Source organism: Phoxinus phoxinus (genome assembly GCF_949152265.1).
Source record: "Phoxinus phoxinus genome assembly, chromosome: 19".
Taxonomy (NCBI): Eukaryota; Metazoa; Chordata; class Actinopteri; order Cypriniformes; family Leuciscidae; genus Phoxinus; species Phoxinus phoxinus.
The window spans coordinates 12,336,879-12,361,111 of record NC_136894.1 but is presented as its reverse complement, the minus strand read 5'-3'; the positions used below and the strand labels follow the sequence as shown (position 1 = coordinate 12,361,111).

At 37.7% G+C, this 24,233-nt stretch overlaps 1 protein-coding gene across 1 annotated transcript; it reads left to right on the top strand.

The window, feature by feature from the left end:
• The first annotated feature begins 213 nt into the window (after positions 1-213).
• On the top strand, positions 214-22,531 carry mylipa (myosin regulatory light chain interacting protein a). The gene is made up of 7 exons (XM_079589765.1): positions 214-563; positions 2,425-2,615; positions 14,469-14,654; positions 17,736-17,933; positions 18,081-18,245; positions 19,492-19,903; positions 21,258-22,531. The coding sequence occupies exons 1-7, from the start codon at positions 477-479 to the stop codon at positions 21,441-21,443; spliced, it is 1,425 nt and encodes a 474-aa protein (XP_079445891.1). The 5' UTR covers positions 214-476; the 3' UTR covers positions 21,444-22,531.
• Positions 22,532-24,233: the final 1,702 nt, after the last annotated feature.

Here is a 24,233-nt window from a genome sequence, read left to right as displayed (position 1 = left end):
GTTACATAGTAGGCCATAGCCTAGAGTCTGCTTTAGTGTGCATACTGGTCATGTTTACGTAGTGGGCTATAATTTGTAATGTATATTCTTTTAATTTTGTTTTGTATTGTCCTTTTTTCAATATTTATTATCAGCATCTTCATGATAAATGTAAAGCACCTGTAGGGGACGCTAGTGGTGTCTATTGTATTCACTACTAAATGAACATGGCAGGGCTCTCTGTTGCTGTCAGAGCGTTCGCTGTCCGCTTTGATACGCCTCGTGTGATTGGCTGTGGTGGGAGTGGGCGGGGTTTAAATTGCGCTTCATTTATATAGAGCAGGAAGCGATGGGCCACAGAGAGAAACAGATAACAGAAGGCTTGAGGAAAGTGTGCGAGGGCTGATGTAGGGTGCTTAGAGAGGACAACAGTGAGAGCTGTTTGTAGTGTTTTTTCATACAGGACGGGTAGACCAAAGACAAAACACCTCTCCAAAATGCTCTGCCATGTAACTCGACCGGATGCGGTGGTGATGGAGATTGAAGTGGACGCAAAGGCGAACGGAGAGGACTGTCTGAATAAGGTAAGATCATATCATGAATGAAAGTCTGTGATGTTTCTTATTAAACGCGTCTGAAATGTGCCTTTTATCCGATTAGCGCTCGTGCATTATTCCACAGAATATAAACACAAATGTTGAAAATCAAAAGTTGAAGCCTGAGCGCAGAATGAATGAATTTATGAGGCACATGGAAACTTAATATCAACATATCTGATTGCATGCGTTTTTTTTGGGTAAAGATTACAAATTATATTTGGAATGTGCTTAAAATCTTTGAGTGTTTGAGTCACATTCATTTTTCTCTTTAAATGATTCGAATTGTGCCTGAAGAAGGCAAAATAATCAAATGTTAGTCTATATAATCGTTCCTAAACAAACAAAATTATTTTGCATGATAATTAACAGACACGGTATGTTGAAGATGAAACATTTACCTTTGTTGTTTTTCGAGAAAGAGATGTCTGGGTACTCTAAACGATAGTGTGCATGTGTGATGGCATGCTCGAGGTTACTAAAGTTCATTCGCTACAGCAGCAGATGTTTGGCTCGTGCGTGGAGGCTCTGCATTTCCTCCAACGTAAATGACAAAGTGAAAGCATTTTCAACACGTTATACTTAATCAAGCTAGGCCAAAATGTTTTAGGGACATCCCTGAACTTGTATTAGGATTTTTACGCAACTAAAACGTTTTAAGTCTAGCAGCAGTTTAGAAAACTAAGAAATCAAATTGGCATAAGAGGTGAACGTTGTGCTTTCATGTCAACGAGGCTCAGCTTAATGAACGAATTTCTCTTGTTCAGCATGTCATCTCAGGATATTTTTATGAACTTGACAAAGTTTATTGATATTGCATACACCCGCTGTCGAATAGGGCACTCTAGACTAACTCATATGTTTCTGTTAACTGGTGAAGATCCTCTTTTATGACCCTCAATCCATTATCACTGAAGCATATTTTGGTGAACTGTGTGATAGATTGATCTCTTTTAGAATTCTTTATTTTTCAGTTGACTCTTATGAAAAATATCTATTTTTAGAATTTTTATCTAAGATAAAATGTAAAATCTATTTTAATCATTTGATCTCTTTCTCACAATGAATATACTGTAGGCAGGGTAGCTGGCATGACGTCAACAAACAAACAACGTTTATTTCTGACTATTGAATAGTGTTTTAAAGGTGTAATTTTGCCTCTTCAGATTTGCCCTTTAAAGGGGATTTTTCTTGTTTCTATTAGTAATAAGTATTAGAAGTAATAAGTACATTTATTTATCTCGATTGTTAAATTAAACAGTGTTCTTTTTTCATTTTTATCTTTTAATTTATCTTAAAATCATGCTTGTACTAAATAAATGGATACATTTAGTAAAGTCGATGCATAATGTGACTTAAACACTTTTTTTATGGAATATTGCAGTATCCATGCACATGGTTTTTATTTTTTTATTCATATGCCCTAGTAATTAAAATAACTTTGCATCCCTCTTGCAACTACGTATATTCTCTGGTGATGTGTTTACTGGCGCAAAGACGAGACAACCTGTCAAACACATGAGATCACACGATCCAATGATCAATTCCCGGTGGAAAAAATACTTTTTTCCATCATACTTTTTTCTCGTTGGAGAAGCCATTTTGCTCAGATATAGATCACAATGTAGAACAGATTATCGCAACTTCTGTTTCATGAAGACTTCAAAGGAATTGTTCGCCCACAAAAAAGGATGAGTAATTATCATGTTACAAAAACTAAAAATGACACTTCCGTGGCACACAAAAGATGTTGAGAAGATTGTCCAAGCTGCTCTTTTCCATGCAATGACATTTGATGGTGAGAAGAAACCAAATGTTTAACAGTATGAAATCTGTCTCTTGGTGACAGGTATGTCGGAAGTTGGGAATTATTGAGGTGGATTACTTTGGGCTGCAGTTTTCTGGCAGTAAGGGAGAAAACCTGTGGCTGAACCTGAGGAACAGAATCTCCCAGCAGATGGACAACATCACGCCTTGCAGACTACGGCTCAGAGTGAAGTTCTTTGTGGAGCCTCACCTAATTCTGCAGGAGCAGACAAGGTACGTACACAAAAACGCATGTACGAGCAAAATGTGCATCACGAAAAGAAAATGAATAGTGTTTAAGGAAGTTGTGGCTGAAAACATTTCTTCACCGTCTGTGAGTAGAGATGTTTTTAGACTTCCGTTCAATACAGTGCAAGATGTCAGAAAAACGGTAGTAAGAAACACAACTGAGCATGTGGGTGTGTGATTGTTTTCTGTGAGATTACGGGAAGTAAAGCCGTTTTCCTTCCATTCTCGGTCTAATGTGAATTCCATGCCCGACTTGAGCTATGTCTTGATTTTGGAGTGTGCATGTGTTAAGATATTACCGCAAAATCTAGGGCAAGTTACATATTAAATATTCATTTAACAATGCTGGTTTTATGCCTGTTCTTTGAGCCTCACATCAGCTGAAGTCATGCGTCTTGCGCAGAGAGAGCACTTTGCACAGTAGCCTGTAAACTTTTTTTTTTCTCCGTACAGTGGTTTGCCCTGTAGTAACCCTGCTCCCTGTGGGTTACTATAGGTCGTTGTACTATGAGCAGCAGCAGGAAATGCGATCCCCCTGCTCAAAGACTCCAGCCCACAGAGACTGAGCTGACAGAGTCCCCACCACCTCCTCCTCGTGCTCTTTTATTCACTCTGACTGTAGAGTTGTTACTTTTTTTTTGTCTGAGACAAATGTGGAGCACAGCTTAAAGGAAACAAGTATACAAGTACAACTTTAGTGGCAACATTTGTGGCACAATATTCTTGACCAAATTTAATTTAAACAAGGAAAACCGTAGATGGGCAACACATTATTAACAATGTTAAAACGCATACTGTTTTGAAAGTATAGACGCATGACTTGACGGGATGGTTTGCCCCAAATCTGAAAACTCTGTCATTTACTGCCATGATGTTTCATGCCTGTATGACTGACTTGCTTCTGTGGAACAAAAATGAAATATTTTTCAGAATGTTGGTTACCAAACAGTTTTGGTGACCACATTGACTTCCATTGTATGGACAAAAATAAAACCCCTGACATTTCCCAAAATATCTTATTTTGTTTTAGGCAGAAGTAAGTCGAGACACGCGGTTTTGGAACGATGAGTAAATAATGACAGAATTTTTATTATTGGGTGAACTAACCCTTTAAGCATTATTCAGTATGTGTAAAGATGAGACTAGTTGGAAATCCTTGTCCGTTTAGTTATGTCGTATACATTTTCTACTCTTGTCATGACAAAGATGGCCTTCTGGTGACTCTTCAGAAAGTCTGAAGATAATTTGACTGGGTAGATAGAATTCTTGTCATGTAAATTAACTCTTTTTGTCAGGACGCTGGTCCCACAAATGTTTGTCTCTGACAAAGAGTGGAACAGACAGGTGTTAACATTTTTGTTGACTTGTTTTTCCACTTTCTCTCCTTGTTTGATGTTATAAATAGGGTCTCCCGTGACCTGCTCATTCGTACTGCATTAGCTTCAGCTTGTGCGTGTCTTTGCAGTGAGTATGTACCTGCAGTGTACTACTTTCAACCCCACAGTGAACCCTCTCCTCCGGTATCTGCTGTGTGCTGTTATTTGATAGCTGCTCCGTTTTGGAGCCCTGCGTTTTGTGCGCTCCAAGCTCTGCTGGGTCCTTTTCAATAAAATGAAGTGGACTTGCGTGCCAGCTCCCGCGGTCATTCCCACAGCCGTGCGTCCTCTGGGCAGAACATCTCTGGCAGGGCAGCGTGTGCATGTGCACTTGCTTCCGTTTCCTGGTTACTGGATAGTGTCCTTTTCTAAGGCTTTGTGATTTCGAAGCCACTTTTTTTGGTTTAGATGGCCTTCTGGTGACCTAAGGGAGATTAGCAGAGGTCACTGACAGATGGTGGATGGTAGGATTGAAGGATGTTTTTTGGGGGGGAGGAGAAACATTAATGTTAATTATCCTAACTCTTAATTATCGTAACCGTTCAAATAAGTTGCATGTGGTGTGCTTCTTTCCACAAGATTTCTTGATGTGAGGGGGACGTCACACCCCCAGAGCTTCCGCATGTAATATCATTCAAGCTGTTAAGCCACCCTGGACAGCCTTCTAAATGGGCACAAAAACGGCTTACTCTGTGTGAAAGTGTGAAGGCTGACGTGTTAGGAAAATTTTAGATGGCGGGGAGGCTGAGACTTTTATTCAAGAGCAAAGCTTTGATCAGGCTGAGATTTAATATTGGGTAGAGCAAATATAAAGCATATTGAATTACAATGAACACCGGCTTTATGGCTTATATGTGGCTGGAGCTGGAAGTTTTCAGAATGGAATATTAGCATATTGCTAACTGCGCAGTGCACTGAAAACTACTTGCATTTTTTGGAAAATATGTAGTTCAACAACCAGAAACATTTCAAACTGTAGTATGCTACACTTTCACATGCCATCATTATGGGCGTTGCTTTTTCCCACAAGTCCAGTTATTTCTAAAATAGTTTTTACTCACTGAGGCTTCTTTTTTTATTATTAAAAATTTGAGTAAAATATTGTGAAATATTCAATATAATGGTTTCTGTTTTAAAATATTTTGTAAGAATTGTAATATTCGTGCTTTCCTTTAAATAACACTGACACAAACGCGAAAGGGTTTTATATTGAGTAAACTTTATTGGACTAAATGGAGAAAGTGACGCCCATGGCAGAATATGGATGGCTGCCTGGCATTTCTGAGTGTAACACAGGCTGCTATCACATGAAAACAGTCCTTTGTTTTCTCTTTGGCACTGTTGTGTGTGTGTGCGCGCATATGCATGCATGATGCGGCCCTGCTTCTGGCTACAAAGGTCATGTTCTCTAACCTTGTTTGTGCAATGACCTATGCCCTACTTCGTCACTGCGTTCCTCTGCCCATCGACCGGCAGTGAGTTGTGGCATGTATTTACCACACACTCATACAAAAGGAGCCTGAAGCCACATGATTTTCCCTACAGGGAATTTTTAAGCGGAATCGTGCATGCGCATGAAGTCTGTCATTCTGTCTTGTGTCTGGTACTTTTGATTTGTTATCTTAGAAACTGCGTCAACATCTTGCAGCCATGGTATTACAAACTTCCCTGTAAAACTGATTCATAGCACCTAAGTGATGATTTATGGCTAGAAGTTAGTTAGCTCTTGAGCGCACATGCACATTGGGAACAGGTACGAGAGGGGCTGATTCGACCTGTTCCTTGAAGTTACAAAAAAGTACTGAGACCGTACCATGATTCAGTGACTGTATCAAAATGGTAATACCATTTGATTACCATTTTCATGTATCATGGCATTGAAATGGTGGTGTAACATACATACTTTAAAATCAACATAGAACATCCTTCATAAGCCATTTTGCTTCCATAATGTGGCACATTTATGAGTGAAACAGAGTATTTAACACAAACAAATGTTTGCTGAACTAGGCTTTATCTGTCAGATAATGATTGGATTGTGATTATAAGTTGGCGTTACGGACCAGAATGAAGCTGAGAGGGTCTAAAAAACGAGGGCTTGGTGACATGATTTTTTACTTTCAACTTCATTCTTAAAACAATCTTTACTACTTTGTAAGAGGAAGAGACTTTTTTTCATGAATATGATATATCTACTCTCTGCCTTAGCCCATTCAAAAAAACAAAAATGTATGTGTGCCTTGACAGAATCCCGAGTCGGAAATGTCAGAATGAGAAAGGGTCGTGCACCGACCCCTGCTGCACCTCAGCACCTGTCCAGGACTAGAAATCTGCTCAGGCTTTCTCACTTTCTCTACTTCCATTCTATCGCTGTCTGTTCTGTTATGTAAGATGCACTAAACAGTGCACAGGCCTCTGAATGCAGAAGAGCCGCTTATATAAGACAGAGCCGGCCGATTGGAAAGGCTAGCTGCTGTAGTCCGTTATTATGACAGTTCCTCATGTTCATTAGTATAAGTGCATCTTCCAAAAATAGATCTTTATACTTCCTCTGTGGAGAGTGCTGATGGATGATTGCCAGTTTTAAGAAATGTTTACTAGTACGGCAAAATGATTCAGCACAAACGACTGAAATTTTTTTTAGCTGGGGAAAATCCTCAAATGAGGCACAGTTTAAAGATATAAACACCAGCCTTGAGGGCCTAATCCTGCTTACATCGTTACTGGATCCTTTGAGGATCAGAGTCGCCCCAACCTCTTCTCTGAACCACAATCACTTGCATGTGTTAAAGAAATCCCCACCCCCCCAAAAACAGCATCTCTTAATCCGTCCTGCTCTATTTTATGTTTGCATAATCAGATGTTTACACACCCGTAAAACCAAGTGTTAGCCGACATGTTTTTAAAACGCTTTCTGGCAACGCACATGCTATCTCAAGCCCTGTTTACACCTGGTATTAAGATTCGATTGGTAGATCAGATCACAAGTAGAAGAGGGAGACACATACACATTTTATTCCGTCTCTTGTCCACTTTCAACCACTTCTGTCCTGATTACTTTATGGGCAGGATCTATGGCCGGGTAAATGTATGGGTTTTTTCCAGATCTTTCGATCTAATGGACAAAATAAATTTCATGCAATTTACGTATAAACGCGACCGGAGAAGACAGAAAAACAGAGCATCAGTTTTTGTTTCTACTCCGATAGCCGCAAGTGTTGGAAATCGGGAATGGTGAGAGAACATTGTGCTTGGTATGTTTCTCGTCTTCAAACCAAACTTGGGTCTCCAGCTGACAGTTTACCATCTGGCTATCAAGCTTTCTATAAGGTCGCTTCCAGACCACCTCTGGAAGTCGTCGAAAGTAGACGAGCTCAAAACGTTTTAGATCCTGTTTACACCTGTATTTAGCGCCTTCCACTTGGGATCCGATCGACCAAAACAGTTTTTTTGCTGTTTTTGTTTTGTAGAAACCGAAATTAATAGTAAATTGCACAATTAACTACGAAGAAACTGCAAGTAAGACATTGAAATAAAAGTGAAATTTTGAAGTACAAATACTGAAATGGTATTTTCTGCTCCAATAATCGGTTTTATTTATAACTTTGTCTATTTGAAAATGGTATTTATTTTAAAAACATTGTATTGATGTGTATCAGCACCGCTTTCACAATCCCTTGTATTTTTCATCTGTATCCCTGCTACGCACCATTAAAATCAATAGATTTGGCAGCATTCGCTGACGTGGCATAAGCTTGTGGCGTGTAGGGGCGTTAAAGTCACCAATTGTCAAATCTCATTAACCCATCCTCAAGGCAACTTTTGGCTGAAATATAGTGGGTTTGACTATGCACAGCTAACATTTATGGTGTTATGGGGGAGAAATGAGGTCATTGTTAGTAGTCAGCACTCAATAATAGTTGCATGCTTATGATTATGCTCTAGTTAGTCTTTATGACATGCTATACGTGCCAGGCTTGTGTAAAGATGCCTGTATTGTTTTAGAGGGCTTGAGTGTTTAGCATTCTCATCAGGACTGAATGATCCTGTTGATCCACAGAGACCAGCACCATTAGCAGAGGCACAGCACTTCACTTTAAATAAGAGAAGGGGTCTTTTAAACATTAATCGGTGCACTGGTTTAGCTTCGACCCGTGGGAAGAGCAGCGAATAATGTTTAAAAGATTAAGCCACGGACGTTCTCTTACCCTGGCTATTTGGTTCTTGTTCAGAAACATGAAAACATCTACAGAGCTCTCATACTTGCAACACCACTGGTTTTCTTTACGCCTGCAAATATGCAAAACATGCCGCTGTGATCTCAGGTCTTGTTATCTTCACAGTCAGGGCCCTGGGTGTTGTCAGCAGGAACTGGAGAGCGGGTGCTATTCGGGGTCAACGTGATCTCAAACAGACAACTGCCGAGACACACCTCTCACCACTCTCACCCCACATCCAATTCTGACAACAAGGTCACCAGCAATCCCAGTAAGCTCCCGATTACCTCTTTACCGCAGGAAGACTGACACACAAGATCCTCCTGAAGCTTTGTGTATGGATCACAAAACAAGCCGTTTCTGTCAGAGCCATACATTGAAATGTTGAGATGTGGTGCTAACATGGGAAATGCAAGTTCAAATCTGGATTGCAACCAATAAGATCTCATTCCCCTCTATTTTTTGTTGACGTGAATTCCTGCCCTATTCCACCTCCAGAGCTCAAACCCATTATAAACCCTTATATCCTAAAAAACAATGACAAGCCAAATGGGATTAGTGTAGGACAAATAAACTTTGTGAAATCAATCCTGTGGAAAGTACATTTTTAAAATCCTTTGTACCAATAACTCTGAAGCATATTTTGATGAACTTGTGATGACTTCTCATATATATGTATGTGTGTGTGTATGCATACATATACACTTTTATTTGTTGTTTATATATAGTTAATTACTTTTTCTATTTTTCACTTGTTTCTCTCCATTAATGTAGCTATGGTAGTTGGAATATCACAAAATTAAAAATGGAATAAACAAACCTGAAAAAAAAAAAAAAACTCTGAAAAGGTGACTGCGCCGTTCCCCAAAAAGTCATATTTCTGTCGAGTCTTTTATGATGCAGTTGTTTTTTGTTAAATAAAAGTGGTGAAATCATTAGTGCAATATTTAACCGGATAGAAATTTAAATGTAAGCTTATTTATGAAAATACAATGAATGTGAATGTTCAGTTTTGAGTTTGCATCTTGCACACTTCCTCTTTCTTTTTATAGTTATTCTGTGAATTAAAACACTAGAGCTCTGTTGTCTCTGTTTACTGGATTACATGCGCTGTGACAGCAGAGCAGGTTTAACCGCGTTTGTAGATGAACTGTAGTAACCTACACCTATTTAAGCTGAGTGTGAATTTCTCCGGAAGGATGATAGGTTGTCTCCGCACCCAATTTAATTTATTTTTTTTATTTTATTTTTGGCCCACAGCATTATTACCTTTTGCCAAATCGATGCTGAATGCATCACTTGCCAGAGGCGTTTGCTCACAAAGGATATCTTTGTTTGAATGCCTGTTGTTGCTTCAGTTTTCATCTGAATTTTCTTGCTTGAGCGAATGATGATTAACACTTTGTGGGCTAGCGAGGAGGTGTTTACCTGTGATGCATGGCAGGGTTTACTTGAGTTCGTTGACTGAGAGTAACCCCAGCTACACGCATGGCTCACAGCAATGTTATTTGACTAACTCTGAAACCACATTGTTTCAAAGGGCGCCTGAATAGAATGAAACTCCTGTGCGGATTGCCCTCTTTGTTGCAGTCTCCGGGCAGAAGCTTCTCGTTTCATTTTCACAACAGGAATGTTTTGTTCTTCGCGTCAGACCCCCAAACATCTGGCCCCCCCACGAGGACTTTGCCTGAGTCTGAGAAGACAAGGCAATTTAGTAGGGAGAGAATTTAGCCAAATTAGTGACCAGAATTCTAGAAGTTTAAATTAAGTTAAAAAGTTAATCTTACAACTTTAAACCGGTTTGTACGGACCACCTAAAGGGACATGGTGTGGGAGAATAAATTAGCCAATGTTTTTACGTTCTCTCGCAAAACTGAGTTCTTTGCAAGGGAACGCAAAGATTTCTCTGGGGAACGTGAAAGTTTTGCAAGAAAAAGCAAAGTTTCTGCGAGAGAAAGCAAAAGCTTAGAAATGTTTTTTTCCACCACCATATCCCTTTAGTGGCTCTGTAGGTTTGTGTCTGAAATGTTTAAAAATATTTCACATTTTCAAGCTAGTTCAATAAAACCATATTTACAATCTTGCCAACCTTCAGCCTATATAAACCCTTTAAATGTCTCGCAAACCTCCTATCAGCTAATTTGAAAGTGCCATAAACTTTGTGAACTCTAAAATAATTTTCTGCTGCCTGTCGTGATTCACTTTTCAGCCACACATCAGAGGAAATTCTGCAGAAAGTTGCACTGCATTTGAAGCCAAAACCTCAAACCCACAAAAGCCCTCCTTCGCAAAGCTCAAGCTCTCTCAGATATCACGGCATGACCCATTTCTTGTCAGCAGAAGGGTGCAGGCGTTTTTAATTGAATTCTTCCAGTTACGCGATCAAGTTCTCCTGCTGCAATGTGATTTGTTTCTTTGTCTTTGTGTGAGGAACTCTGTGGTTTGAGTAGCATAGCCTACTTCTCAGATGATTTAGGAAGTTAAAATAAAGTTGCACATGTTTGTACTTTTTTTTTTTTTTTTTTTTTTTTTTGCAGTTTATGTACCCACACACAATCATATCTTTATAACATGAATGCTGTACACACGTACACACTTGAACGGGCCATGAAGTGATTTAAACAGTTGGTGCGAGAGAGTGGAGCACACCTGTGGCCCCCAACCCCCCACCCCTCAACCCCACTAATCTGATGGATTTAAGACACTAGACTCCACCACAAGCAGCTGCTCTTAGCTTAAAAAGTCTTCCCTTGGGGGAAAAAAAAGTCCATTCAGCATACCTTTGCGGGACTTAAATACTCTACCAGTAAAGTTTCGGATCGGTAAGATTTATATTTTTAAAATAAGTGCTCACCAAGGCTGCATTTATTTGATTAACAATATTACTCTCTGTATTTTTAAATATTATGACAATTTAAAATAACTTTTCTATTTTAATATGTTTTAACATGTAATTTATTCCTGTGATCAAAGCTGAATTTTCAGCATCATTGCTCCAGTCTTCAGTGTCACATGATCCTTCAGAAATCATTCTAATATGCTGATTTGGTGCTCAAAAAACATTCATTATTAGCACGGTTGTGTAAAAAAAAAAAGTAGGGTTCTTTGATTAATAGAAAGTTCAAAAGAACAACATTTATCAGAAATAGAATCTTTTGTAACACAATAAATGTCTTTACTGTAACTTATCAATTTAATTAATCCTTAATGAATAAAAGTATTTGTTATTTCCCCCCAAAAAATAAAATATAAATTCTCACTGACCCCAAACTTTTGAACGGTAGTGTTTAATGTTACAAACCTTTCCATTTAAGATAAATGCTGTTGTTGTTTTTTTACTTTCTATTCATCAAATAATTCTGAAATGTAAGTAACTGCTTTCAACATTGATAATAATGAGAAATGTTTATTCAGCTTTTATTCAGCTGGAAATTCAGCTTTGATCACAGGAATAAATTACACTACTATATTCACATAGAAAACAGCTGTTTAAAATTGTACTAATATTTCACAATATTATTTTTTTTATTTTTTTTTATCAAATAAATGCAGCCTTGGTGAGCAGAAGACGACTTTTAAAAACATTACCCATTCAAAACTTTTGACTGGTAGTGTACATTGAAAGAGTATATATTTTACATTCGTTTATCAATTAATTGCGCAGCTCTAATATTTCCACTGGTCATTTAGTTTTTGTGAATCATGCTTCTTTGGTAACAATGGTCAATTCACTGTAACATGGTCTCTAGTGGCATATTACTTTAATGCATCTCCTTAACTAATCCTTGTCCGCCTGTGTGGAGCCTTCACAGTGAATGATCATATTGTGTGGCAGTGTTTGTTGATGATGAGTGACTGCATCAGCACAGCTGAGTGTTTCTAAGATTAGTCACTTAAGGAGCCTGACTGAACCAGCGCGGCACGTTCCGTCCTGGAGTAGCTTGAGTTTGACCGCTAGTAACCTCTCCCCGCCTCCCTCCCTGCCCCCGTCAGCCTCCTTTGTTTTGCCTGCCAGGTAATTCATCACATGAGTCTGATGTCACCACAGGGAAGTGTCTCGTCAGGCCGGGCGAGACTTTCTTTGTCAAACTGCAGGTCCTGTTTATTTGTCTAACCCATGAATCCTCAAATGTTTCGTTCTCCGCCTTTTTTATAATGTCCTTTTTTCATCCAAAGTCAATGTTTATCAGTCCAGGGCTTTTGTCGGCCGCACTGCGCAAACTGATATGCCATTTGTTTGTTTTCCTAAAGAGCCATCGCCTATGTGAGCAGAGCAGGAATGTCTCTTAGCCTGTTTCGGTGTTCCCGTGCTCTTCTGTTGGCTGGGGGAACAGAGGCATGCTGGGGTAAACATCAGCCCTGTTTGGTCTCCAAACCTCATCTCAGGGGACTTCGTAGTGGACATAAGGTTATGGGGACATAAGGTCTTTGGGTCAGATATTCATTGGCTTACTAAAGGAGCCGGAGCTGGTTAGTACAGGAAGAAGAGAGGTTTGGGCAGAAGTTTACCATGATGCTGTTTAACTGGTTTGTGAAGAACCACTGGCGCAGATGAACCACTGATACTGTACAAGAAACTTCAACTTGTTTTTCCCTAAACAGAAGTATGATGCAGTCATACAACTGCACAAACATTTGATAATACATTTTAAAATAAATATTGTATTTTATATTAGTGTATTTAAAGTGAAGTTATTGGTCTTAATAATATAAAATAAGGTCATTAATAACAATAATAATAATGTTACACTTTATTAATAATAACAAAAAAATGGTTATTGGTGTTAACTTTATTATTTTTATTATTAGTGTTAGAATATCTCATTTGTTTTATTTTAACTCTAGTATGATGCAGAAATGCAACCAAACATTTGTTTCATACTTGCATTTCTATTTGTTTTTCCTTAGAGTATGATTTCAAATATAAAAGAAAAAAATATTTGGGCTGTCAAAAGATTAATCACGATTAATCGCATCCCAAATAAAAGTTTGTTTACATAATATATGTGTGTACTGTATATCATTATTTATATATATAAAAACACACACAATCATGTATATATTTAAGAAAAATGTGTTATATTTATACATAACATATTTATACATAATATAAATGTATATACACTATATAAATGCAAATATTTCTTAAATATATACATGATTGTGTGTGTATTTATACATAATAATTATACACAGTACACACACACATATTATGTAAACACAAACTTTTATTTTGGATGTGATTAATCGTGATTAATCTTTTGACAGCCCTAAAAAATATATAATGACAAACGTTTGTTTCGGTTTTACTTTTGATTCATAGTAATGTTTTTCATGTACTGCTCGTCTAATCATCATTCAGTGACTTGTGCAAATACCTTGTTGACTATTGCAAGGTGGTTAAGTTATTCTGTCTATCTATTCATTGACAGCTGAGCAGGAAGCAGTCTAACGCCTAGTCAAGGTGAAAAACATTCCCTTATAGAGAGAATCAATCAATAAAAAGATAAGATAATAACAAACCACCGGTCTAACGGCTGCTAGCTTGGTTTGTGTGACTTTAATGTCAAGTTTTATCCTTGAGACTTTCCTACCATTGATCGATCAGAGAACAAATACTGACAGTCCCACAGACGGCTGAAAGGAGATCTATCTTCAGTAAAACACACGATTAGCACTCCTGAATTACAGCTATTGGGGATTTGTGTCAGCTTTATGTCAGTAGTGAGACGGCATGCTTATCTTTTAGTAATACGCCGGCGGGGTTATGCATTAGAGCCCGTATAACCTCAGTTGTTTCGCTGCCAGATAAGAGAGATAACAAAGAGACTGGAGCAAAAGTCAAACCACTTCACGCACGAATGCAAAGTTCCCCTTTTTTGTTTTCAAAGTGAAAGTGTCCATTTGGAATGGAAACCGTCATTACTGCTTTTTGTTTGACCTTTTGCTATTTTCCAATTAATTTGCCCACTTCTGGTTTTCACTGTTCCCTTTTTAAAGGGACCATTCACCTAAATGATATCTATTCACGGATCTTATTTTGAAATGCTAGTTGGATGCAGCATGTGTGAACATATGGAAGATGTGTTTGTAATTCAAGTTCTCCATCACCTGCTTCAGTCTGTGTATATCCTGTTGTACCACCTGTCCACATCCGTATGTGGTTCCCTCACTTTCCACAGTACCACCTGCTTCCGTCCATAACAAGCTCACACTTTCTTTTGTTTGTCTCTTTCGCTCTACAGGCACCTGTTTTTTATGCATGTGAAAGAGGATCTGCACCGCGGACACCTGCGGATGTGCTCCGAACAAGCCGAAGAGCTCAGCGCCCTCCTGGCCCAGGCCGAGTTCGGGGACTATAACCAGAACACAGCCAAGTACTGGTACACTGAACTCTGTGCCACAGAGCCCAGCCAAGCCACCATCAACAGGTAAACAACACGCCAATCGCATCGGATTTTTATCGTGCTTTTATGATGATGTTAAATGTGTTCTGGGTTTAACCCTTTACATACTTCCTTTTTTAATGTCATATCACAACTTTTCAGTGTTTTCAACCACATCATGTTTATTTTAAGTTTCAAACATATAAATTCACGTACTAAAAAGACAATACATTTAGAGTTTGTAAAATACATTTTGATGTCTATGGAAGCGGCAATAATAATCATTTCCATTATAATTAGACATGTTTTATTCATACCAGATATCAGTAACTTTAAAGTCTACTCTATTCTTCTCCCAGTTCACCGGCCACTTACTTTCATGTATTTCGGGAGAAGTGTATGAATTCATGACTTGTAAATCCAACAGATCCGATTCTCTGAACTGTGGCACAAACTAACATGGCGGCGCCCATCGCGCATACAGCTCAACTAACGTAATCGTTATAAAGATGTTTAAACAACAAAACGCATCCACATGCATATATTTGACTATCGGAATATCAGATATTTAATGTTCATTGATCATATTGTCCCTGGTGAATGGGTGTTAAATTCTTTAAAAATAAATGTAAAAAAAATCTTACTGGCCCCAATCTTGTGAATGGTAGTGCATTTTATCAGAAAGAATGTAAATGTATTTAGCTACGCATTTTAATATGAAAACGTACCATTTATTTCAGATGTACCCACATCTGTTATGAACATATGCAATGCAAAAAAAAAAAAAAAAAAAAACTGAAAAATATGTATTAAAAATATATAAATGAAAAAATAAATGCTTTTCAAAATTAACAATTATACTGAAACCCACAGCTTGTTGAAATAGAATTGCAGATCCCACAAACCGCCATCCAGGAGAAGCTTAAACTGTATTTTCTCAAGATATTGATAAGATGGGGTAAAGGTTGTGTTTTTTTTTTTTTTTTTTTTTTTTTTTTTTTTGGTTTTGGTTGTTAGGCGTTTAGGTGGTTGGTTACTTACAAGTCAACGGAGCTGAGCTCTAATCTGTGCTCTCATGCATACTTCTGATCCAGGGCTGTGTGGTTGTTGACAAAGCTCTCCTAATAGTGTTTGACTAATTACAGTGCTCCTTTTGTAGAGTTCTGTTCAGACTCTTTAACTTGTTTTGGTTGGATAACAGATGACCTAATCAAATACAATCAAAGTGGATTAATGAAATCTGTCTCTAGTGATTAATCACTATTGTCATCAAATCAAATTAAGACTAATGCTAACATGAGGAAAATCAAAGAGCTTCATACAGGCTAACACAAAGCCATGGACTTTGTCAGTGATTGATATAATGATTATTTATTAATTAATTTATTGACTTGTTTTTGCTAGACGTGCATAAAATATTGGAGACTTTTTTGGTTTCTCTCATAGTAACATTTTCTTTTGAAATTATCTGAACGAGTCTTTGTTTTTGGCTGATAATGGAAGTCGATTTCAGGTTACAGTTTAAAATCATGTCGTTATTGGCCATAAAAGTAATTGTCAGCTACCGATAGTATGGTATATTAAAATTATTATATTAATTTATATTAAAACACTTTATATAAAATTGTTATTGTAAACTTTAATTATTGTCATACTGTATTCAACTATATTATAATAATAATTTCCTGTATTAGTCTGATTTGGCAGAAATTATAATTTTTTCTAATTGTTTTGTTTCTCTTTTTAAAGTTTTAATGTGACTTGTATCACAGTTTTATATTGGAGATTGAATTCATTTGAATAACTTACAGCCATAATAAAATGTAGTATCAACTTTCAGTATTGGTCCGATGTTTGTTTGTTTGTTTGTTTGTTTGTTTGTTTGTTTTTTCACGTCAGACAAGGCAATAGCAAAAACTAAAATTCAGAACAAATATTAACAAAGATTTTTACTAGAGGTCGACCGATAGTGGATTTTACCGATAACGATAGCTAGGTTGGGCCATACTTGCCGATAACCGATTAATGAACCGATAGTTTTTCAAATTGATACTGGATAAAAACAAACATAATACTCCAAGTAAAACAGTGCTGAACTTTATTATATAAAAAAAAAAAAACTGTATTGAACCATGAAAACATGCTAAATGAAATAAATATATAAATGTGAATAAATATTTAAGTCAATAAAAGACATTCATTCAAACTGAAACAAAAAGTAATACTCTAAATAACAAATAAAACCAGTTACATTCAAAATGTAACTATTCTTTTCAAGCCAACTTAATTAATAAAAAAGTAACAAAATTTGTATTAAAGTGAAGATGAAAAAAATAAAATAAAATAACCGAAATCGATTGCTTTTCTGATTCGTTTATGTTTCTGTCGGCTGTATGAACATATCAGTTTGCTTACGTCTCTAGCTTTAAATATGCAACTTCTCTGCATATTTAAAGCATAAAAGTGACCAGCTGGATATGAACTAATGCAAATATAGAGGTAACAATTGTGACATTAAACATTCGGGTCGGACTTACGTTTATGTTTGTCAGTGTTTTAACCGCTTGAGGTACTACTAATGTTAGCGTCCTCTCAGCCTCGAAGGCAAACACACATACTGTTGTGCTGTTCTTTCTCTACTAATGCAGCATTTAGTCAACAAATGTATCACTTTATAATGATATGACAATGTACTGTATACATACATTTGAGCTGTCGGTGCTTTAACCGCGCGTCTGATGTCAGCGCTCTCCGCGCAGCATGTGCTCTCAGTGCAGCACGCAGCATCACGTGTCGAAATAAACAACACGAGGCACGAGTTTTTATTACACCTCTAGAGGCCGCTCTTGTACTGCATCATGCCAGCAGACCCTTCTCAGCTCTTACATGTGTAATGAATGACAGCGCGCGCTTCTCAGCCGCTCCAGCAATGGACGCAACCAGGAAAAACTATCGGTATATATTTTTGCCGATAACGATAGTTCCACCAGTCAACAATCGGTGCCGATTAATCGGCAAAACCGATGAATCGGTCGACCTCTAATTTTTACTCTTGTGCCTCTCCTACTTTTCACTTGATCAGCTGGTGTAATTTGTGTGACTCAATGTGTCTCTTGATTTTGGCAGTATCATAGCCAAGCACAAGGCTCTGGAGGGTTTGAGCCAGGCCTCTGTGGAGTACCAGGCCCTGCAGCTGGTGTCGTTGCTGGAGCATTATGGGGTGGAGTGGCACTGGGTGCGGGACGCTGAAGGACAGAGGTTGGCTATCGGAGTGGGACCAGAGGGCATAGCCATCTGCCGAGAGGACTTCACCCTGGTTAACAGGTTAGACTTTGATGCGGTGACGCAGCCTAAAGTGCTTTCATAAAATGACACCCAGAGCACATCTCCGGATCAGTCATGTAACATTAATTCAATTTGTGCCATTACTGCCTTTTGAATGTAATGCGTCATATTTTCCCTTCAATGCAGGATATCTTATCCCATAATACAAATTGCCACGCAATCAGGGAAGAGTGTGTACTTGACTGTCACCAAGGAAACCAGCGACAGTGTGGTGCTGCTGTTCAAGTTAATAAGTAATCGAGCAGCTAGTGGGCTGTACCGGGCGATCACAGAGACGCATGCCTTTTACAGGTGAGACTCATTTATACGGTGAAAGCAACATAAAACCCTTCAGTGAGCATAATGATGCATTATTACATTATTAAACGTGATTTATTTTCCCATGTTAATGTGCAGTTAAGCAGCTTTGCCAATCTTGACACTACACACCTTGTGCGCAGCTTTTACCCCCGGTTTCACAGACAAGGCTTAAGCCTAGTCCCTGACTTAATGCATGTTTGAGCTGTTTTAACTGAAAGCAACTTGCAATAATATATCAAGGTTTATTTTCTAAAGCATATTTATAAAAGCTACTTAAATTTCCTAATTGAACTAAGGTCTAATTCTAGCTTAATGTAAACCCTGTTTGTGGATCCAGGCCCTTAGTGTCTAACATGCTTTAGCTTACCTGTCTGGACCTCTTAAAATGTTGTTGTTTTATTAGGCATTGTTCTCACAGAGAGGTAATAATCTCTCTTTGGCCTGGGTATTGTTAAAGTTCTATAGTATTTTCTTCGTAGAAAGCCTCTGTGTCAGCAGTTTGCTCTGTTCGAGGCGTTTTGTGCTTTACAGGATTAGATGCTTTCTCTGAGCATTTTATTGCAAACTAAGACCTTTTATTTGTAAAACCGCTAGCTGTGAAAACGTCTTGCATCGTCAAACATGTTATAAAGTAACTAACAGTTATTTAGCTGTACAAGTGGGTCAGCCTTAAACGTACCTCTAAAATAAAATACAAAAATCCAAATAAAATACAATCAATACTTAAATCTCAATCAATCAGTTAATAAAATGGGGGATGAGGGGGGTCATAATGTCACAATGCAAAAGAAGATCATAAATGGGGTGAAATGCATGACCCAGATCTCGCTGCCAAACTGACTTATTTTTTATTGCTTTTGAGTTGAATTCAATCTTCGAGGAGATTGAGACGTTGCTCTGTAGCAACATTCCCATTATCTAACCTAGATGGTGTTCTATACGTCTGGCAATAAAACTGCTTTCACCTTTTTAAATGTGTTGGTGTGTAAGGTGCTGTTTCTTCAGCCCTCTAAGAGATTTTATTGCCAAGACGTTGAAGAACCGAGCCAGCCGCTGCTCTCTGCCCTTGAACTCTAACAAGCAGCACCATCCTTCATTTTCATGACTACAGCAGCTTTTCAAAAGCCCGTTATTTCTGATGGATAATGGATCATTTGAGCTGCAGACGCTGAGCAGATAATGCGCTATAGTGTAATATGCTATCTTGCTAACCTATCACTCTTGCTTTTATCTGCAGGTGCGACACTGTGACAAACGCAGTCATGATGCAGTACAGCCGGGATTTCAAGGGTCACCTGGCTTCACTTTTCCTCAATGAGAACATTAACATGGGCAAGAAGTATGTATTTGACATCCGTCGGACCTCCAAGGAAGTGTACGACTACGCCAGACGCGCGCTGTACAACGCCGGCATCGTGGACCTGATGTCGAGGCCGGGGGAGCGCACTCCGTCGTCCCGCTCGCCGTCGCGTGACCAGGAGGGGGCGCTGGACTGCGGGGGCTGCCAGCAGAGCCGCTTGCTACAGGAGAAGCTGCAGAAACTCCGGGAAGCGCTGCTGTGCATGCTGTGTTGCGAAGAAGAGATTGACGCCGCGTTCTGCCCCTGCGGTCACATGGTCTGCTGCCAGAACTGTGCTACACAGCTGCAGGTCAGACAACATTTGGGTTTGGGGGATATTACACCAAAAATGTTAATGATAAATCTGTCATGATAGCACACAGAAGAAAAAAGTAGCTTGGCATAATCTTTTAGTATTTCCTAAATGGATCTTTTTAAATATTAATTTCTTAAATATATTTGGAAAATGTTTTGTTCAAATCAAAGCCACGTGGTGTAGCTAACATGCTTAAATAAAACACAATATAAAAGTTCAAACCTTTTTGTGACAAGGCAAGGCTAGTTCAGGTTGTAAAATGTCATCTGGTGTGACAATTTAATTAATGATATTTGTGATTTTTTTTTTTAAAAGCGTTACCCAAGTAAAGAAAAAGAAGTAATGATTAAGATATGTACACTCACATACATTGTGATTTAATTAGGCATTAAATGTTATTTATATACTATTATAGTGTTTATTCATATTTTTAATTGGCTTTTATTTTTATTTTGCTTTTGTGCTTTTCTTATTAGTTTTCTTTCAATATTTTCATTTAGCTTTAATTTCTTTTTAATTCATATTAGCCACAACATAGTTACCAAGACATCAATTTTTACACCTAATGTTTTTTGTTAATTATCAAAAACTAAAATAACAACACTGTTCCCATGTATTCAAAGTGTAAAGAAATTACTTTTTAATAATTTGGACCACATTACCTTTTTTTTTTAAATTGAGTCAGTAAGATTTAAAGATTTTTCTGTTTCTTAATCACCGACACTTTTATGCCACCATTGCTCTAGTATGTTTGTTTTTTCTGGAAATTTTATTAAGCATTAACTATGCGGGCCATCTATATATATATTAAATAACAAAGTGGTAATGCCTAGTTTTCATTTTCATTTGCAAGGCATCTCTTTTGATTATTTTCTCTTTTCATTTATAATTTGATGGACATAAACCAAAAGGTTTATTCATAATAAATGACATCAGTACAAAACAACTTAACATTAGGTTACCAACGATTTTAGTTACAACATAATAAAAAATCGGTAAAATTATAAAACCGATAAAGCTCACTTCAACAAACAGGTAAACGGAATCATGTCATAGATCTTATTGATTCATGTTATATATCTTATTGACTTGTTTGAGACTCATCCCTTCACATTAGCCCAACAACATTTAAACAAAGTTAAGTTAATAGCTGTGCAAATAAATCTACCGTGATTTAAGCGATGTGTAAATAATCTCTACTGTTGTCTCATACTTTAGCATGGCATATGATGTCCAGCCTTAATAATTGCAACTATCTACCACTAGACTTTTATACCTTTATTTAAGAGCTATATAACAATAATGTTATTGCGGTGCATGCTGACTGAAGTCTGTTTGATCTTTACAGTCATGCCCGGTGTGTCGGTCAGAGGTGGAACACGTCCAGCACGTCTACTTGCCAACATGCACCAGTCTGCTCAACCTGACCATCGGCAGCGGCAGCAACAGCCCCGAGCCCATCCACCGAGGGGTGGCCGCCCACACCTGCACTACCAACGACTACTCCACCAGTGAGAAGATCTACCAAAACTAAGCTTGCCTACCACTTTTCCACAGGACTCTGATTTCAGTTGACGCGGTGGCAGACTAAGAGTCCGAGCGCCGCGGCGGTTGGGTTTCTCCTCATTGATGTTGTTTTTGAAAACATTGAGGAGACCGTGATCTTTCGATGTTTGTGAATGTTTGTCTCTTAAATTAATTGTATCAGTTGAGCTGATAAATGTATCTTTGAAAGTGTTTTTTCTTTTACTTGTCTATACGCAACAGCATGCAAGAACATTCAAGCTGATATTTTTGTCTCATAAACCTGCACAAATCTGTATCCCAAGAGGATTTGTATTGTGTAGGGATTAGCTTTTGTTTTCTTAATTTAATTTTATGTTTTGTTTTTAATATGCATTGTCCACTTTAAGCATGTATTTTTTTGTTTTTTGCAGTGGATTTGAGTTTGTTTTAGGTGATGTCTTCATAGTTTCCATGCCAATGAAGAAGTATTTATGGCGAGGGATACAAACCCTCGCAGCACTTTTGAGTAGAGGAAGTTGTCGAACTACTTATCTCCTCCATTCATATATAGATTAACAGCTTCCGACACTCCAAACCTGGTCCGTAAAGGCTCCTCAGAGGTTTATTCTTTCTTAAATGCTTTTTCACAGATATGGTCAACCAGCAATTAGCTTTGAATTTAAAGGGTACTGAATGATCTGCTAACCATTTTAAGAGATTTTGACCTTTTTATGCTTTGTTTTTTGTGGAAGATGTGATCAAAGGTATCTATAGGAAAGGTTTTGTTTTTAAAACGAGAAATTATCTAATTGACACTGTCACTTTACCAAGGAGTTTTGTGTATTGTTCCTAGGGGTTTGCCTTAATGTAGCAGCAACACAGTGTGTTTGATATGCATTCTTTCTTTGCACAGATTATTATTGAGAGATGAAGAGGACTATTTTCTTTACTGCTGACACAATATTGAACCGTCACAGCAGGGGATATTTTTTCAATTTGTACAAGTAGGATTTGTTTCTGTTTGTTTGAAGCAAAATCTATGCTCTGTAAATATAGAAGTAACTCTCAGTCTTTTATATTTCTTTGAACGAGAGGTATTAATAAAGCTGTTTTTTTTTAAACTAACATTGTGTGTGTATGTTTTTGTCAAGCAAACTGTCCTAGTTTCCTGCTTTGTTTTTTCTTATGTTAATATGGTAGAGCCTGGCAACTTGGCACATTATACACTAAGTTAAGTTATAAAACACAAGCCGAGATAAAAAAAAAAAATACACCTCTGACCCTCCCCGAATGCACAATGACTGAGGGCAAAAGTCTTTGTCATCAACCATTAAAGTTTGAATTCAGGTTAGATTGATGGTGAGAATAGGAGCAAATATGTGTTGTCAACAGAAGAAAACACTGGAGGGTGGATGTGACGAGTTTAGGCTTAACCTGTGTTCTTTACAATTCATTGGTTGTGTCCTCCTTTTGGAGATTTAGGGGCTGTTTACACAATACCGTTTTTAACAAAAAAAGGAAAGCATTTTATGTGTTTTGGCTGTTCATTTACACGACAACGGTGTTTTGGGGGCCTGAAAGTGCAAACTTTTGGAAACGGAAATAAAAAGTTCAAGTGTTTGAAATGACAACATTATTGTCCCTGAGTAAACTACAAAAAAAAGTGCTATCATGCACATGTGTATTGCATGTTCAGTCTACTAAACTACTGTCCTGGCAACAATGCAGAGGTTTAGTCGTCTTTGCAGTTTCCTACATTATCAATTGCTTGTCATGTTTCATGCATGTGCAGATATTTTCAGCTGATGTCTCTGTTTACACACCTTTTTCTTTTTGTTTGCACACTTCTACTTAAGGGAAATTAGCTTTGACCCACGTGACCTGTGCATATAGGCCACTGCATGTCAGAACTGCTGCTGCTGCTTCGTATTTTTGTAGAGTGCAATGCAACCTTACGTAATAGTGTTTTGGAAGACATGTTGTTGTGCTAAGCCTCTGTAAATGTGCGCAACACCAGCAATTTACTAAATTAAATTCGAGTTACAATCATGATCGTATTTTTAATTTGACAAAGACATTTGTGTGATCTCAGCCAGTCAATAGCTTAATCCATGACACGTTGGTGTGGATTGATGTTTCTTCGTTTGACTATATTTACTGTGGATCTGGTACTCCGTTTATGAAAACGTTCACCAACTCTTTAAGATATGTTAAATAAGTATGTTACATGAAAATGCATGTTTAAAGCATTGATTGCCATTTTAACAGCCTTTCAGCGCCCTCTAGCGGTAAAGAAAGTTACTGTAAAAAATATTCATTTTTGAGACTGTTGAGACTTGGTGCTGAATGTGTGTAATATATGCTTAACCTTGTTTAGTAATTATGATTTCTGAATGAATGAGGCATTTAGCGCTTTTCATATGTACTACCGTACACCCAAAGCGCTTTGTCGTGGTCTCTCCTCAATTTCTGCTGCATTAAAACTATTTGGTTCTTCAAGTCTACCAGTGCTCTGATTTAGCTGTTGCAGATGAGTGTTCATTCAATTATTTGATTGACAAACATGATTTAAAAAAGTGATGTTTAAGGTTCGATACTTTTTGCAAACCATTTTTACAAATAAATAATGCATAGCCTATTATTCAAATTGATATCTTTTTATTGCTCAGAGATGTTTCTTCTGAAACATCTTATGATGATTAAATGTAGTCACTTATCGTATGATGATTAAATATAGCACTTCATTGAATAACTTTCGAAATATTACGCAATATTGCTGGTTTCACTTCTGTGAAACACTTTAGACAGAAGAGGGCGC

What these genes read in the sequence shown, in the direction of transcription:
- mylipa (XM_079589765.1), top strand. Translation starts at nt 477, where the DNA reads ATGCTCTGCCATGTAACTCGACCGGATGCGGTGGTGATGGAGATTGAA. An exon ending in GACTTCACCCTGGTTAACAG is followed by an intron (nt 17,934 to 18,080) that starts GTTAGACTTTGA and finishes CCTTCAATGCAG; the next exon opens with GATATCTTATCCCATAATAC. An exon ending in GAGACGCATGCCTTTTACAG is followed by an intron (nt 18,246 to 19,491) that starts GTGAGACTCATT and finishes TTTTATCTGCAG; the next exon opens with GTGCGACACTGTGACAAACG.